Genomic DNA, 18,918 nt, shown 5'->3' with positions numbered 1-18,918 from the left:
TTGAACTGTGCAATAAATTGGAAAATCATTTCTTGTTAATGACACAAATTTTGAACGAGCCTTTAAATTCCAACGTGAGCTGAAGAACTGTATGTCTGGATATCGCGAGATGTATAAAAAATTAGCAAAATCATCATCGCAAAGTATTACTGATTACATTGTCAGAAGAAAAAAATCAGCACAGAACGAGAGTGAAGCTAATTCTGTTTGTGAAGAGCCATTGCCTTTACCATACAGATCTGATGCGCTGACTATCTCTTCTGGTGATGAAAGTGATTTCGCATGAGTTCGCACACGTTGTCGAATATTGTCAAATAGCGACGATAATTCTGATGACAAAATGTAAAAACAAAATTATTACTTTTCAATAAAATTAAATGAATAAAGTTTAAAAAAAAACTTAGGCATTCTAATTTTCCTGAATTTCTATAAACTTTTTTATGCGATTTAAGGTTTATTTTAATTCATTGTTTCGGTTTTATGCAGTTTTAGAAAATTATGGAGCGTATCCCTAATTTTTCAACGTAAGTTAGGTCTTTTTTTGTGGTTTTCTTTTTTTTAGGAATTTTTATATGCGGTTTTCTGTGGAACATATCTACCGCATAAAAAGAGACCCGACTGTGTGTGTGTGTGTATATATATATATATATATTATTTACGTTTATTAAATTAAAAATAAATAAAAATCTGGTGTGGGATTGTGCTTGGAGAGACTGAAGAGCCTAGAGATTTAAGAGTTATGGTGAATAGAAAATAAATAGATAGGTCACAACAAAAATTGCAAATACAACTCAAAGGATAATTGCGAAGTCAAAACGAAGATTGACTTATAAGGATTTGGAAGTTATTTTGCTTCTTTACAAGGCCCTCATACGGCCGCACTTGGACTATTGTGTGTAGAGATTTGGTGTCGTGGGTTCCAAAGGGGATAAACTGTAGAAAGGCTGCACAGATGATATCGGGATTATAGAAGATAGATTACGAGTGCGAATTGAGATATGTGGACTGCAGACACTGGAAGATAGAAGAAAGCGGGGTGACAGTGGTCTATAAACTTTTGAGAGGGAGTTATAAGAAATAGGGTAATTCACTACATGGAAGGTGAGGAGAGGACACGAGAACATCCACAGAAGTTAAGTTTGTGTGCAGTTAAAAAAAGGGGTAAGAACTAGATTTTTCACTCAGAAAACCGTGAGTGAATGGAACAGTTTTTCCGTTGAAGTAGTAAGTGCATGTTGTGTGAGAATGGGTTTAATAGAAGTCATGACCGCTGGTGTGCGTGATGTTCGGTCTCCCTCGACGAGTACTCGACTCCACAGAGGTCTAATTATTTTAATGACTTAATATATTTCTTAAGTTTCTCAAATCTTAAAATTTCAAATATGTGTAACCACTTCGAGACAAATCAAGAAAAACAAACATCGACATTATATGTTGAATTTATTAAGAAAATTCTAACTTAAGTGAATTTTTGAAGCTAGATGTGGAAATATGTAACACAGAACTAGGTGATATAACTACTTATTTTCAGTGCCGAAAAGTATAAAATATGGTAATTTAAAATGTTATTAAAATAGAAATAATACGCCAAATATCATAAACTCGACAGTTGGTTTATAGATAGTATATGATTGTCAATTTAGTGGTTTATCAACAGATGTCATATGGATGGATGTGGTCCGAAATTTTAATTCTGATATTTTAGGCCCATGATGTCCAACTCCATCGTGACTAGTCAAAAAACGGCCAAGGATTTGTTGGCAAATTGGTGCTTTTAATGTCGCAAATATCTGTTTATAAATATTTCTTTGATATTCTTCCATATATAAGGAAATAATATGATATTTGATTGCATGTGGCGAATAAACTGTGTGCCAGAAATATTGCGGCGAATGTGCTAAGGTTGGACACTACTGCTCTACAGCATTTATAAGTCTAGCATTAAGAAAGTCAACTGCAGATTTACGCAGTCCAGCGAACTTGTATTTATTCACTTATTTTACACTTTATTTAATTTAAAGTCTTGGAAAGTTAAGACTATGTAGTTTTGACACTATTTTCATTAATGATTGTGCCATATACTGGAATTGGCCTGAGTGATAAGGTCGGTCACAAGAAATACATAGCGAATAAGAAAACTATCAGGGAAGAAGAAGATAACCCAAATGCCAAAATCTCCCTTCAAATTCTTAAAAGAATCAAAATTTATTTACTTACTCATAGTAGAAAATTAAAGAAATAAAACAGTGATACTACATACGTCATTACGTGCTCGAACACAACATTTTGACGGCATGAAAATGGAAGAATTTAAAATCTTTTTAATCTTACTACTTAATTTCGCCAATAAAAATGGTCAGATCTTAACCCAAATAGAGATGACGCGTTACATCTCAATCTCATCAATTTCCAAGTAGAACATATCATAATTACTTTGTATCATTTCAAAACCTTCTCACCCGCTTTGTGTTACTGCCACTGGTGGATTAAAACAAAACAAAAAAAAATAAAGTAAAAGATATAATTTAAAATATAAAAAATGTTATAAAAATTAATACTTTTTTAAACTGAGGTAAAAAATGTAATTAGCTCGACACACATTTTTTAAAAGATCCCAAATAGGAAATTATAGCCGAGTGAATTTGTTATATGCATAACAGATGGATAAAATGAATCTTGCCGATGCTATCATTGGGGAAATGTACTTCATAACAGATACGGAAATTATTGGAGGCAATAACGAAAGACTGCATTTCAAATAACATTCTTTTATAGTGACATAATTCGCCAAGAGAGTAATTGAGTAAAATTTTAAAATGCGTAAGCGACGATGCGATTGGTTTTTTCCCCCCTTCCTAAATTTTCGCGTTTTTGGAATCCTTACAAAAAAAAAAATTGCCGAGTCATGATCTAAATTGCTATTTGTAACGAACATTTAACAAGAACACAAGGGGACGAAACGTTTAGAAATAACATATAATCCGTTTAATTCAGAAAAAAAGAAATACTTACAAAAAGTGGAGGAGAGATATTAAACTCCATTCAGATATCAATTCTGGATTAAACCGAACTATTTGCAAGAGCAACAAAATGGAGAAAATATTTCAAAATGATACAAAGCAACAACTCCGCTCTCGCTGGATAGACTTAAATGAAATTTGGTATTTAGATTTGCGCTAAACTTTTACGAGTCATCACAATTACAGTTTGAACTGGACCAGTTTTAGAGATATGACTCCAAACGATACGTACAAAGGATAGGTTACAGATTAAATCGATTTGATTGGTTGAATTTAATCGATCTGAATGAAACAGATTTAATGCTATGAAAACTTTTAGAAGAGATTTTAAGTGCCAAGTTTCATTCCAGTCGGCAAATGACTGTGTTATTACTTTCTATCATTTTTATGCCTCTGAAAAATGGTCTGTAAACCAAATATCTAGCTGGGAAATTTTTGTAAAGATTTCCAATATCAAATTTCAATAAAATTCGTTGAGCCAGAGCAGAGTTGTTACACCGTGACCTACAAAATTAATTTGAAGAAATATATTTGAATTTTTTTTACCAGAACTTATACAGAAAGTAAACAACAACTAATTGAGAGAAAAGTCTACGTAGTCCAATATAAAAATACAAAAGATTACAAGAAATACAGTACATTAAGATTTAGGAGTATCAATTCATAAACATAGCTTTTTCCATTCATCTTGTTTAACTCCAGAACATAGTTCAGGAACCCACTGGACACACTTACTACAGCAACTCCATTAGTCATCGCTCGTGTCAAACAGCGCTGTGGTTGACAGCAATAAAGACATTTACAGTACTATCTTCATCATCATCATCGAAGGTTAGGATGATTTATTCGACAATATAAGGTAACAGTACCGATTTCTTCAGATCTGCATAATAATTTACTTTATTGTTATGATTAGCCGAGGCTCTCCACTCCCTTTCTCACAACAGTAACTGTCAGTGTACACAAGTAGGAATGGAAAAAAATAATAATAATAAAGCTTAAAACTAAAAGATAGAGGGCAGCAGTATTAAATAGATAATATATTTTACGCTATGGTTGAAAATATAATACGCTGAGCTTTCTTCTTATCTAGTACTGGAGGATATGACTTGCATTGTGTGAAAGTAAAGTGAGTTAACGCTCTTATATTATCTTAGTTTTTCTGCGGGAAAGAAGGTTTTTATTCTTTAAAAAAAAAATGGTATATGCGGTCATAAGACATAATATACTCGTTCCATGATCTCAGTCGCCTCGATCGTATTCCACCCAATCCCGACAAACAAAACGAAACCCGAATGGAACAAGCAATAAAGTTTGAAGATTACTATGATACAACACACTAATGGCTACTTCCTTATTTAAAACTAAGTGACTCTGAGTAAGTACATCCCTTTTCTGGTATGTTCACGCAAAACAGTGTCTGAAGTGTATCGAGAACCGGACAACCAAAAAACATGCAGCTATCAGCAATCCTGTGGATGGAGGACTCAGTTTGTTGATGTCAGAGGCACAGAAGGTTATAGGAATCACGTACACAATCGATCAAGTGCCAGAGATAACGGCGCATGTCGAAAAGCACAATGCGTTTGCTACCAATAACGATATAGTAGCAGACCATCCAATTCTGTAATTAAAACGAAATGTATAGGCAAATAATAGATACAGGAACATCAACTGGACATTTACGAATAGAAGTTCACTTAGATGATTCTCGGTTCCGGTTGTTTTAATCATGATGAGTAATGTGATTGATTTGGCCGTACTATGACCCTGCCATCAACGTAGAGTGTGATTTCTTCGCCCACATCAGGGTGTCTAGATACCTGTGAAATGACGCTTAAATTCCACAGTCCACTTGAATACTTGCTATGACCAAAGTGCATTCCATCATAATGACAGCTTACCAGTTAGGCAACAACAGTGACTTCCAGCTGGATACTGCGGGATATCATTAAGAACAGATCACTTGGGAATGTTCTAGAATCATAAGGCAACTTTATCATATCGATCTCTGGTGAGAGAGGTTCATAGCAGTAGAGTATGAGACAAAGGCGGGATCTGATGGACTGTGCATGAGTCAGCATCTCTGTAGAACGCTTTCGTCACTATGGAAATCCATGTTTCAATAAGTTGAGACTATTATGAGAAATAAAGGGAGGATACGACTCGTTAATACATACGTATGCCTGTTGAATTGGCCATTCGGTGTACAACAGGAGAGAGAAATGATTTCGGCAAAAGGCAAGAATTACTGGAACGTTTCCGATAATTATGTGTGCTTGTATGTGTAATGAAAACAGAAACTGCAAAAATGATTAACAGTATTAGATATGTAATCAGTAAATCACTCTAACAAGATAAATTAACTTGGAGCCCTAACTTTTCCAACAAATATGATTCATCTATTATTTACAGAGAGAGAGAGAGTAACGCGCTCAAGACTTGTATACTCTGAGTTTGCAGATGACCGACAGATGTCGCTTCCTGAAAATATTTTGTATTGAGAACACGAAGAGAAATTCCGAGATAGGGAGATGACAGGTATTTAATGAAAGGAGATTCTACCAGACAGGAAAAGTTTAATAAAATGCACTTATTATCGTTTTCTTCGAAGTAAACTGACAACAAAACTAGACGATAAAGATGTTGTTGGTTACTTAAAGAGAGAGAAATAAAGTTTCTTCCTAGCGAAAAAGATTTCTTGGTCACCCCAGCTGTCTCAGTGGTCTGTTAGAGCTATCTATCATAGCACTAGGCGGAACAGTCGATAGGAGAAAGACGAAAGAAAAGAGCAATAGCCACAGGCGGAAAAAGGATATGAAAGAGAGTTCTACTTTGAAGGGACAATGATTTATGTAAGTGCAGTTCGTACTGTCAGTAGATGAACAATATTGAAAACTCTGCTTTTTCACTCTTAACGTTTGTATTGTGATCTTTCTGTCTATTATATTTGTTGTTGGCACAACATCACGGCATTTCTAAATAAAAAAAGTATGTGAGATTATATTTTTTAGACAGCAGCAGTAACTAAGAGGAAACATGACGCCATACTTAATTGCGTAGAAGCCTTAGAAAGAATCGCACTGAGTTTAGAGGATTATCTTTTAATAATCGTAATAAAAAGCGTTGACGAAGCTATTTTGGAGGCCTTGGAAGTAAAACGAAGTGTAGGTCTTTTTTTGTACGTAGTGCAAAAATATTTGTTTGTATATGATTTGTTTTGTCGACATATAAATTCACAGCTTTGGCTGGCCTGATTTTTATCCATATTTCGCATTTGGGGTCTTTGATAAAATTTGTCAAGTAATATTGAATTTGGTTTCAGCTAAAATAGTTGGACTGGAACTAAAATCTATTATATGTCAAAATGTTTTGCATGATGCAAGTCAATAACTCTGCACAGACCCGAATCGAACTGCATGAAATATAATAGTTAAGATCGCTATCAAAATTTCACTTCCAAATGATTAACATAATTTCATTCTAGTTAGATGGAATGAAATAAAATTGGTATCTACAATGGCTATCAAAATCGGTCCGGTAGTTTTAATTTTGGTTTAAAAACAAATTTTTAATGAAAAATTAGTTTATTAATTCAGTTACCATACAAAAATAGGCTACAAATGTCAATGAAATAAACTTAATCTACAGTAGATAAATCAGAAAAGATTCTATGATGAACTATTGTAATCACAAAGGACTTAACAAGGATGGCATTAAAAGTCCCTTTTTATGAGTAATCAGCCTATTTCTATACACATTTCTAAAAATAATTTTCAAGCTTTTATTTCTTTCTTTTTTAGAAGCACTTCCTCGTCCTTGAACAAAATCACCTCACACCAACAGGTAATGCAAGGACCAAGGCTGTTTGCAAAAGATCGGGTTTCTGCATTCATGCTGTGTGACGGTCTTCCATTTATACAAGACATCGAGTTCGTAATATATTGTATGCAAAACTATATCTAGTGTTCCGAGAAGGGGGAAATTGGTAGCTGTGATGGAAAAAAAATTTTTTTTTTCACCTCGCGACTTGCGTTTTGGAAAAACAATGGTGACAGTTTAAGGAGCGGAACGAGGTAGTGTTGAAAGTCGGTGAACCAGAAACCTTCTCTTCCGTAGCTCATCAATTTTCTAAAGCACCGAGAGTAGTTTTAGATGGCAGCTAACGACGAGACTTGCATCGGAAAGAAAAAATCAAAAAGACGGAGACCGAACTACATTAATATATATATATATATATAAAAGACAGGTGAAAAAGAGATTCTTCTCTGTAGTTAAAGCAGCTGGCATGTATCATTGCACTTTAAGATTTCAGAAATGTTTAGCAATTTTCTTTTGAGAGGGTCATTAAGAAATGAATTCTCTTGCATTGTATTGCAGGAATATCAAGAAGAGAAGAGGGGAAAGGATATAAAAGAGATGGATAAACATAAAAGGGCGTCAGATAATATAATGTCTATATTATATATAGACACTATATTATAATATAAAGATAATATACTATACATTATATTATATTTTTATCATTGTAAGGCTTAATGCTTATTTCAATGCAATTTTTATGAGATTTCATGCCCTGCTGCTATGCTAGAGTGAAAATAAATAATTAGAAGTCGATTAAAAATATATTTCAGTAAAAAAATGCAATTCGTGTATATGTATGAAAATGGTTTCCAAAGATTATTCCAAATAGAATCACCACGTTAATCGAAATTTAAGCTAGTTCTTATTTTATTATATTTTATGGCAATCGCACCCGCCAAGGTCTGTAAATCTATAGCACGTTAGGTAAGCAATTCAGGCACTCTTCTCAAGAAGTGAACATATCCCTCCCCCCTCTCCCCAAGGTGCTCCAGGGGTTCGAGAAGCAAATCGAGGGATGAAAATCACCCGCTACCTAAAGACGATAAACATCCGCGGGGTTCGAACCTAGAGCGTTTTGCTTGCAAGGCGGTAATGCTACTTGGTCAGCTAACTAAGACAGGGTGTCTATAATTTGACCCCCCCCAAAAAAAAAAGTTTCAAGCCTTTTTACTAAAATCCTTCTCTCGTTCAAATACATTCTTATCATCATAATATGAGTATGCTGTAATATAAACAGAATGGGGTGATCAGAAGTCTCTCTTAGAAATGGTATTTTCACGCTGACTTATATGACGTACATACAATTCAAACAAGAATTTATTGAAGCTTTCTCTTTGAACTGTGGGTGAATGCACTTGAAGAGAAAGAAAGTCTGATAATAATCGTATCAATAAGAACATCGCTTTCGATCCAAAATCCCCAATGAATGCGTATACATATTTAAAATGAATCTGTATACGCCTATGAACAGGCTCAGAAAAAGAAATATTAAATTTAAAATTTTCTTTTTTAAATCTATGAAAGGTTTATATTGTTTAGAGTGTGTACCACAATGCTAGTTCAAGAGTTTAAAGATTCGGGACACAACTTTTAATCTCTCAAGGAGGAATTTGCTATAAGCAACCTCCCTTTTTTCCTTAACAAAATAATAATGGAGAAATCGCCACAGTCGGGTTGACAAATAGTATATGACAGTACTTGGTTCACGAAGCAAGGTTGATGGCACTTTTTGGTAGCCGCGAAGTGCAATTTATCATATCCACGTGAGTAATCTCGTACGGTGTGTTGTCAGACGACTCAGTAGTTCTATATACGAATCACCCAGCAGAATGATTTTAGGGGAATGTCGCTACTCTTTCAAGTTTTAACTGAAATTATACGGCGATATGAACAGACCATGCTGGGCGTACTCTTTATTTCCTATCATTCGTCCAACCCAACAGTGTTATTCATTCTCTCACCCAGGAGAAAATGATCGATGTTACTATTGCAAACATCTAATGAAATGTGAACAAGAAATAAGAAATTTCTTAATGCTGAATTCGGTCAACTTTACTGCTATTTAAGCTGGCTTTCAATCAGGAAAATAAGTTTATCGAATCATCACATCTTTGTGCTTGAATTTTTTGAATCCGTAGCCATTCTCAATAAACTTTATAAGAAAATCATTCGACCAGAGGCCAATTCAACCTCGTTATTTCTTTTCAAGAGGATAACTCGGTTTATACACACACACACACACGAAAATTTAGAGAATATACTGATAGGAAAACTGCAATGACTCGTAATATACAAACGCATAGAAAAGTTGGCGCCTTCGGAATTTTGAACTGGAATTACTCTTCAGTTCCTAACAGGAGAAAGTGGAAGAAATTTGATACGGCTGGCTGATCTTATTAATCAAAACTAATCAAATCAACAGTTAATTCAAAACAATACGGGAGCACATTAAAATTAATAAACAGGCCTAAAATTTAGGGATTGAGAAGATATCTGTGTTTGCTTTAGTAAAACACAAAGCTGAAAACACTGAACAGAAACAAAACCAACTACGAATTGATATTATGATTTTAAATAATAGTAGTGTGGCAATTACTCTTGATGGTTACCAAAGTTAGATTAAAAATTAATCTGGAAATTTTTAAAGAAAAACTTCGTGTATCTACATAAATTTTCGTTTATAAAAATGTGACTTATAAGTCGGTGAAAAGGAGGAAAGTCAAAGTCAAATGAGCAAAAATTGCGACCTCATTTAAAGGAAATCCCTAATGAAAGTAAATGATTAAGTTAAAAGAAATAAAACAATTTTTAAAAATAAACCCTGTCCATTAGAAATTCATTAAAAATGAAATTGTTATTGAAGTCACATCTATAAAGGAAAATGTCGACCGTATTGATATTCGATAGTTTAGTTGTCTTCTCTTCAACCCACTTTGTTGAAAGCTAATTGCAAGGATTTTTATTCCGTTTCATTAAAAATCCTTTCTGTTAAAATGAAAAAAAAAAAGCTAAACCCATAAGTCGGCAGATCTTTTTCTCATTTGCTCATACTAACTAAATTTACGTGGATGTCAAAACCTTTGTCAAGACCGAGTAGAAAATAACAAAGGATTTTTATTCAGTAAAACCATAATGTAATATTTAGTAAATTAAGTGAAACGCATGGAATTTATAATGACGTGCATTGATCCATTAATAGTGTAAAAACTGATCGACAAACGCATGCAATTATATGATCTATTATAGTATAAAATTGAAAAGTAATTCACCCCCAACAGGAAAAAGTGGAAGAAACTTAATAGAGCTGACAGCACTTACCAATGAGAATTGTAATTCCTAAATAGAAGTTCCATTCGGAACTTCCCGCTACATCCAAATAAAAACAACCCGTAATATACAGAGAAGATGACTACAAAAGGCCAACGTTTGATTATTCTTCGATTTTCTTATTGTTGTTATAGCGAATCCGCCCCCCCTCCCAAAAAAAAAAAAAAAAAAAATCATTGGACTAGCCAGCTCCTAATTTATTTAATAGACTACCGCTTAATAACAAAACGCTATCAAATCGTTATTTGTGCGCGACTCTGCTGCTGCCCTTCGCCAATAAAATCCAATGACAAAATATTCAAACCGCATTCACAACAGAACTCAAGTACAAAATCGCAGTTAGTACAAAAAGTTATTTTTAACTGAATATATCCCATTACTCTAGAACACAAACCATCCATCCATCCATCCCTAAATATTGCAAACAAGTGTTTTGTTTATCATATAAAAATTTTAAAATAAATAAAATGCAATAAATATCTGCAACGTAACGTGTAATTGCATGGAAGTTACATTGGAGTTTGATTAAACGAATAACTCGGAAAACTGCAAATTTAAAAACTATTTTTCTTCTCCCCTTTCTTATAATAATAGAATAGTTTTAGTTTCGTGCATTTATTTATAATAGCGATATCAGAGTGATTTACGAAAGCACAGAAGCCAATCAAATTCGAATAGGGTTCCCTGCATCTCCGGAAACTGATTAAAAAGAAAGAAAGAAAGACATTACACGGTACTTATTACATGTTAATAAGGTTGTCTGAAACATATGCCCGGAAAGCCTACTAAAACTGCACATAAAAATGAAATTAAAAATGAAAAAATACATACAACTGCACAGAAAACATACACACGAAACCATCGTCTTGTTAAATTTGCGTGAATAGCTCTTCCAGTACACTTTAAAAAAAAAGACTGCACGATTTTTTACTCGCTTTCTAAAAAAAAAACTTGAATAAAAAAAATTCGGTATTAATGCCGATATTTCTCTGTGGAATATGTTCAATCAACACAGCGGGGAATTTTATACATCGTAAAACGAAGTTGCATTTCCATGCTATCGAAACATTAAATATCGTGGATTCGTATACGAAATATGCTTCCTATCAGATCGTTATCTTCGCCCTGAAGATATAGGAAAAAGCTGAGGGAGAGAAAATTTCCTAATCGCCTTATCAGTTACCGAGCTGAACTCCCCCAAGGCTCCTACTTACTCACAGATTACTTAGCATGCTGAGGCGAGGCTTATATCTAATGGACACTACTCAAAAAGAAAGCGCATTTATTTTTTAGTTTACCATAGGTAAGACGGCCAAAGAAAGTAATCCTCAAATTATATACACTATAAGCAATTAAGTAAATACTTTAAGTAGGTTCGAGTAATCCTTAAATAGAGCAGGGATCGAGATCATATAGAACAGTACAGTATTTCAATTAGAATAAAAATTAGAACAGCAGTTGTCATTTTATTGTTTGTAATATTATGTAGTAGATGTTTTCATGATTAAAATATCTTCCACGTAACGATTAATTGTCGTAATTTCTTTCCGATAAATTTTTATACAAGCTCAGCGAAAAATAAATATTTATATGTAGAGTGTCACAGTTTCAAAATGTTTAAGAAATACTGATAGAGCACTTTAGTATTGAACTCGAGAAGTGGATATCATTCTGATTAAAGGATTCTTATGTAGATGGCACTGCTGTCGAATTAAGATTTCTTTTATGCAACTCTTTATGACTCATCCATTATACAGTATTTTTAATCTCCATAAACTTCACTAGAAAATAATTCTAGCCAACGAACGTTTTTCTTCGTCTACTGGGAGACATATTAACGAAATTTGCATGACAAACGGGGGAGGCTAGATTTTTAAAAGGCTTTGCAATAAAGTGCACATGTGGCATATAAAATAACTTCTGTGGAAAGGACTTAAATATTTCAACTTAATTTGCCACTATGCAACTAAACAGAGATATTGGTATGTGTGCTTAGAATTAACGTTGAAACAGCTAAGGCCATCAGTGATGGGGAAAAAATTCGCTTCGTCTGAGATCAGTTACCGCAGTTAGTGTACAAGGCAGAAATCTTCGATCTCAGTCTTTTTTTTTTTTTAACAACCAAATTGTACGTGCGGTTTAATTTTTTAATTGCATGTGAGATGGGAACTTATGAAAAGTATCAAAACAGTTCGAGTGAATTACATAATCCAGCTCTGAAGATAGTTTTATCAGCAAAACTTATTGAAAACAGACAATACGACAGATAATAGTTAATTAGAACCGTTGATTATAATTTCATAGTTAAGCGTCCAGATAATATTTCACCCCATTGCAAATGCATTTTTTTTATTTAAAAAAAATGTCCTTGAAATAGTATACTTTCAACATCACTTCATCGTAGCTGTTTCCTTGTATTTCATTTTGCTGTTAACATTTTACTTGAATAATTACATGTTAACGAAAAAAAAAAAAAATCGTTCAGGAGAATACTAGAAAATTATTGAGTCAGTATTCCTGATACCTTTTGTAGGTACAGAATAACTACAAAAAGTTTCATTACCTCATAATGTATATTTTTCTCTTAACTTTAATGAACGCAATCTTGAAGGGGAAAAAAAATCAAAGGCAACGGTAGAGATTTACTTCTACCTGCAGTCCTTTTATACAACCTAATTCCAGCAAATTATTTGGCACTCTATTGCTCTTTTAATCCCTGTTTACTTCGTAAATTTTTCTTTAAATTTCACGTCTCTTCAACCACTTCAATGTACACATCTCTGATTTCTCGTTCAAGTATACACTTTTACTATCAGCAATCATCTTACAAAAAGTTGACTTAAGTACTAGATAATCCAAACCATCTCTAAACATTCTCGTTATTTTAAGTGTGCCGCAGCTGTCAGTTTTAAATGACCCAGATGAGAGACCACATGACCAACACGTAATAATCTCTTGGTTATGTCGTATCTCGTGAAGTGCCCTTGAAAATCACCAAAAAAAATAAAATAAAATAAAAAAATAAAAATAAAAAATTCGTAAATGATTGCATATTCCAATTTCAACACTGAAGATTCCAATCAAAGATCAAGGGGAAAGCAATAAAAAAATCGCTTCATTAAAAAAAAAAAAAAAATCCTTAGTCCACTCAAGGTACTAATGTACTATAGGATTACAACTTTTAGTGAGTGGGAATCACATAAAAAAAAAAAAACACGCACTTCACTGTAACACTGATTAAATTATTATTATATATTTTTTAGTACTCAAAGTAGAATGTTTACTAAATAATTTATTTAGTTTTATTCAAAATAATCAATTGCATCAGTCCGTAGACCAAAGCAGCTCTGTGATACGTATAAAACAAAATAAAATACACGTGTATTTTTTTTTTTTTTTAAATACGTGCGGGACAAGTACTGATTTAGAAGAAGATTATGTTTAAAAACAAAACTATTAAACCTTCTCTTTACGTTGCTGTTCTATTTTTTTTTTTTTTAAATCTTTAATGACTGAAAGATGTTCCCAACCATCTGCGCAATCTTAACGTCCAGCAGACACAACTCCAAACCGATAGACACCTTTATTCTTTCATTTTAATTCTTAAAGTTCCATTACACAATTTTATAAAACCATTTTCCCCTGCAACAGTTGCCGCGTCTCTCAAGCGAAGAATGAGCGCTTAGAAAATCCAATTCTATATGCTCATATATTTGCACTAAAACTTCCAGTGATTCTGCTTGGCCTTGCTAATCAGGTCTTCCATTATTCAAGAATGGAAACAGATGTAAGATTTCGATCCTAGCCTAAGTGCGTTTAAGAAACTTGGAACTGATTTGAGAGTGTTTTTCAGTCCGCTATAAGAAGAAATAAACTAACGCTGTGTCAAAATTACAACGACGTAATTACCGTAAAGCGAAATATCGTAATGTGAGGCTCCAAAGAGTTTAGCAGGTTACCAATTAAAGCGTCCAGGATAGGTAATAAAATTTATCTCACAAAAGTAGTTTGGGTGGGCTAAAAAGGGTTAGGTAATTCGCAAGGTGGGACAAATCGAGCAATGCAATCCATCTACCACCTTCACGATTATCGGTGGGATTCGAATCCACAGCCTATTGGTTCGAGAGCAACCAGGCTGGCATCGCTTGTCGATGGAATCCAGTATTGTCAAGTTTGACTGGATGCTAGTTTAGGAACGATCTGGTCAGCAGCAGGGGCAGCCTGAACGGGAGAGTTCAAAGAAATAGCCTCACGGTTACAAAATGTGACCCTGTACTTACATGTTACCAATAATGATCTCTTTGAAAAAAAAAGCCAAATAATGGACTATTTTGGCGTTGAAATCTTGCAAAGTAATTTAAGAAAGTTATCTCATATCGACGTTACATCTTTGTAATTTTGATCAAACATTGTTAGCTTACTTGTTCTTATAACAAGCAGAAGAAGCATTCTTAAATCAGTTTAAAGTTTATTTTAAGTTCTGTTAAAGGATTTCTCCGCTCCCATGAAGCACAGGAATAGCCTCACTTCAAAAGTTACAACTGCTAAAACAATATCGGGTTTAAAACCTCTAGCTATTTAGTAAGTATCAAAAGATGCAAAGCCTGTTACCATAACATTCAGGGTAGGGTCATATACAACACTTAATTAGAGGTCAAATGACGTTTTTCAATTCCGATGTACGTAACTAATTGTTCTAATTACGTGCACAATATTAAAACTGGCAGGGCTTCAATAAAGGGAACGTTCGTGTAGCCTAGCTACATCATTGTGTGTTTCTAAGGGCAGATTTCTATAAGTAGAACAACTGGAAGTAACGCTGTTTACTTGTAGATCTGAACAAACTGGTAGTAGACAATCACTCATGTGTTAATGCTGTACTTTCCAAGGGAATTATATGGCTTCTAGCCACATCTCTCCTTCGACTTGATTTTCTAGGGATTCTTTACGCGCACTTACTACATGAGTAATTTTTTGTTTTTTTAATTTTCTGGATGATCTGTTTTCAGGCTTCATCTAAAAATAGCAAGCCTTGAAAAAATAACACCAAAAGAACAAATTGCATTTTGCTCGATTAAAACAACAGTTCGCATAGTTCCAGAGTTATACAGAGGGCAAGGAATTACGATTATGAGAGGTATCGATTTAAAGAGCTAAACATAGCCTATATTAGACCTGCAATACGCCTATGAGCATAGGACATCGATAAAAATAATCCTGGGAATGAAAACAAGTTGTCTTTACAGTTTTGTATTCATATCCTTCAGTTTAATACTAATTTAGTATTATCAAGAAATACATGTGAAGCTTACGAAGAGACAATTCTACTCGTTTTGTTCTACAATTAATGATAACAAAACATAATCCCAGTTGTTAAAAAACACAAAATTTAGAATAAAACATTAAATATTTCAGAAAAGAGAAAAGAAAAACATTTCATCTTACCTACTGCAAATTATTGATTTTTTTTTATATAAAGCAAACTATTTTAAAATAAAGACGCAAGCAAATACAATGAAAGCAACAAAATTGAAAGACCCGTCGGTGATAGCATTTTGTAACAGAGAACTGCATTCAATGACAAGATCCCATGCAAACCGTAAAGGTATCTCTAACCTAACAACCATTCAAACATCTTTGCGTTATCATTTCTAAGTGATATGAGAATAGGTTGGAAAAATAAGCAGTCTATGTTCGTTATCGGATATCTGAAGATCACACGCACTATCTGAAAGAAAAAACATATCTGAAAAAAGGCTTCATCTTGGTTGTTATTGTAAATAAATACTTTAGTTAAGAACATAGAAATAATTCAATATCCGTATTTCGTTTAATTTCACTGAGCAAAATCTTGTATGCTATTACTTAGATAAGAAAAAAAAAATGTTAAAATATTAAATACATATTTATAATTCTAGATTCATTCAGTAGATGGCACCACACTAAGTTAACACAGCCAAAATAGACGTAGTATGCTTTAGTGCACTGCTTCCCAAACTGTAGGTCGTAGGTTTTATTGAGGGGGACCGTGAAATAATGAAAACAAATTTAAAATGTTTTAAGACTAAGTAGACTTTTTTTTTTTATCTTAAAAGAAACGTATTTAATTTTTATTATTTCTTTTTTGTTATTTTTTATATTTATGGAAAAAAATCACGCATTGGTGTTGGTTCACAAGTTTTGCTTCCTGCGTATTTCGGCGCTTAATGAATATTAGTAAATCTATGCTTATTCATATAAGTTTCATTTCAAAGCAGAAATCTAAGAATTGCAGTTTCAAATATTTCACCTGATATTGACTTTTTGTGCAGCAGTATTGAAACACATCCATCACATTAATTGTTATTAAACTTCTTTTTTACTAATCGTTTTACGTTTCATGTGCTTGTACTGCAAATGTACAATAACAATATATCTATTTATATAAAAATATGAGATAATATGCCATGTCAAATGTGTATGTAAGATGCTAAAAATGTAATATTTGCATCTGATTTTTGCAATATTCGCTGTGTATGTTTTGTATTGAATATAAATGCAATAAATATTATAATAATATGTGTCTATATTACGAATTTTTTTCGAGGTGGGCATGAAATATTTTAATTTTTCCAAAGGGGGCCCTGACATCCAGAAGTTTGGGAAGCACTGCTTTAGTGTATATCGCACTATTTTATTATTATTTTCTTCCCCGGAACGTTTATAAACATTAAACTTTATTTAAAAAAAAAAAAAATCTGAAATAACATTAAAAAAAATATTCAATAATCAAAAATGTTTCGGCCTAGTACAGAGTTAATAGTTATTACACTCTAATAAATTAAATAATTTACTTACATAAACAAATAATATAATATCCAGTAATACACATTATCTGACAGAAATTACATTATCTAACGCAAGACATATGCATTAAAAATGCTTGAGATTGTTTACTTGTCCTATCCTTGACAGTGATAGTGTTTACATGTGCTGAGGAGTTGCAACTAATTGACCTTGACGGTATCGTAGAATTGATTGGATAACCAAAAATGCAATTTACGTAAAGAAAACTAGTACTGCATTGAAGAGTAAATTAAAATCAGCATATGTACAGTATATGTCGAACAAAAATTCGTTATGAAACTCTTTAAAAATGAAACTAGGTAATTCATTTGAAGAAACTCCACATGTGTAAGCAATTGGGGAAAAATATTGTAACCCGTGATTATAATGACATCCTTTAAAAAGAATTCATTTGGCATCAGGAACTTATTTAAATAAGGACAACATTATCCATTCAGGATAGCGCTAAAGCCAAAGATACCAACAAATCCTGGCTTTATTGAAACTTCAAAAGAAGTTTAATGTAACTGACATACAGCACTCAAGTAAATTTCCGGTTCCATCACTTAAGTCATGATGTTCGAGGGGCTCCTAAAGTTTCGTTTTATCAATTCTTTGATAAACGCTGCTATAAATCGCTAGAGAATTCGCCTCAAGCCGATGCGACTGTGTGTGCGTGTGTGTGTGTGTGTGTGTGGAGGGCACTTGATCAACATTAAAGGCAACCAAGAAGCAAACTTATGACTTAAGAAAGTTGTACATCGTCAGCAATTTTCATCTAAATATACACAAATTAACAGCAACTTTATTTGAAAAATATAAATTGTGTGCTCCGTCTTCAACCGTACTTAAATTCTTGGATTCATCTTGTTCCGCAAAGAGGCTTTATGATGATTAAAGCTGCTTATAGGAAAATAAAAGAAAGCCACTTACCCGCATATGAGGTTTACAAAGGATTGACCGAAGCTCCTCTGCATCTGTTTCTAGTTCAGAAGAACATTCTTGAAGGCATTCCAGAACCTGATTTTGAACAAAAGAGACATTCATCAAAATTCAGTTTATACTAGTTTTGGATTAAATGACAGGTATAATATATCTAGTATGTAATATGTATTTTATTATTTATTTTATTTGTTGTAATGGCGGCGGCTCTATGATGAACTGTATGAATTATGAGTTTTATGTGATGTTTGTAAAAGATCAGTGTTTATTTTATTATGTAAAAATTAAATATATCAAAATTATATTACATAATTTTCCTCTCTCTCTCTCTCTCTCTCTCTCTCTCTCTATATATATATATATATATATATATATATATATATATATATATATATATATATATATATATATATATATAAGCAAATTATTTTATTTGCTTATTTTGATAAATTTCACGTAAAATAACGCAACCAAAAAATAAGCGAATCCCAAGGATTTTGAAAGTTAACCAGAAGATGGCGCCAGTTGCACTACTTACTTGACGAAACAACTATTGCTAGGTTTAATGAATGTTATCGCTAATATTATATCAATTCTGTGCTTTTTGGTACACGCTATTTCACTTACTATTATCAGACTTGAAAAATATATGATATTAAAAACCTAAATTGTTAACGATCGATTTTTGAAAAGGAAATCGAACAGAAGCAAGTGGCCTCCAACTATATGTATTGTTTATAAAAAAAAAAAAAAAATCCTACATGCAATAAGTAAAAAGAAACACAGAAAAATCAAGTTCCAGAATAGCACGCATTGTGCAGTTATTTCCCATTGTTTTCTCCATCCAGCATGCAATAACTTGAATATAATAGTTAATTAAGAATGCTATCATAAAGCCTTTCAAGTAGAGTGATTTAGTGGCGCCATCTAAGTAGAGCAG

General features: G+C 33.0%; 1 protein-coding gene across 1 annotated transcript in view; it reads right to left on the bottom strand.

Annotated features, from left to right (window-relative positions):
- Positions 1-18,057, bottom strand: part of LOC150095070 (peripheral plasma membrane protein CASK-like) — a 356,952-nt gene extending 338,895 nt beyond the window's left edge. Inside the window, exon 1 of the mRNA XM_090411455.1 lies at positions 17,970-18,057. Within this exon, the coding sequence (XP_090267581.1) occupies positions 17,970-17,975 (6 nt within the window). The 5' untranslated portion in view covers positions 17,976-18,057. The remainder of the gene's footprint in view (positions 1-17,969) is intronic.
- Between the last annotated feature and the right edge of the window lie 861 nt (positions 18,058-18,918).

The sequence above is a fragment of the Typopeltis vanoorti genome, chromosome 21 (assembly GCF_054136105.1).
Source record: "Typopeltis vanoorti isolate ZY-2024b chromosome 21, IOZ_Tvanoo_1.0, whole genome shotgun sequence".
NCBI classification, from domain to species: domain Eukaryota; kingdom Metazoa; phylum Arthropoda; class Arachnida; order Uropygi; family Thelyphonidae; genus Typopeltis; species Typopeltis vanoorti.
Note: the sequence above shows the minus strand (reverse complement) of the source record. Positions and strands in the feature narration are given on the sequence as shown.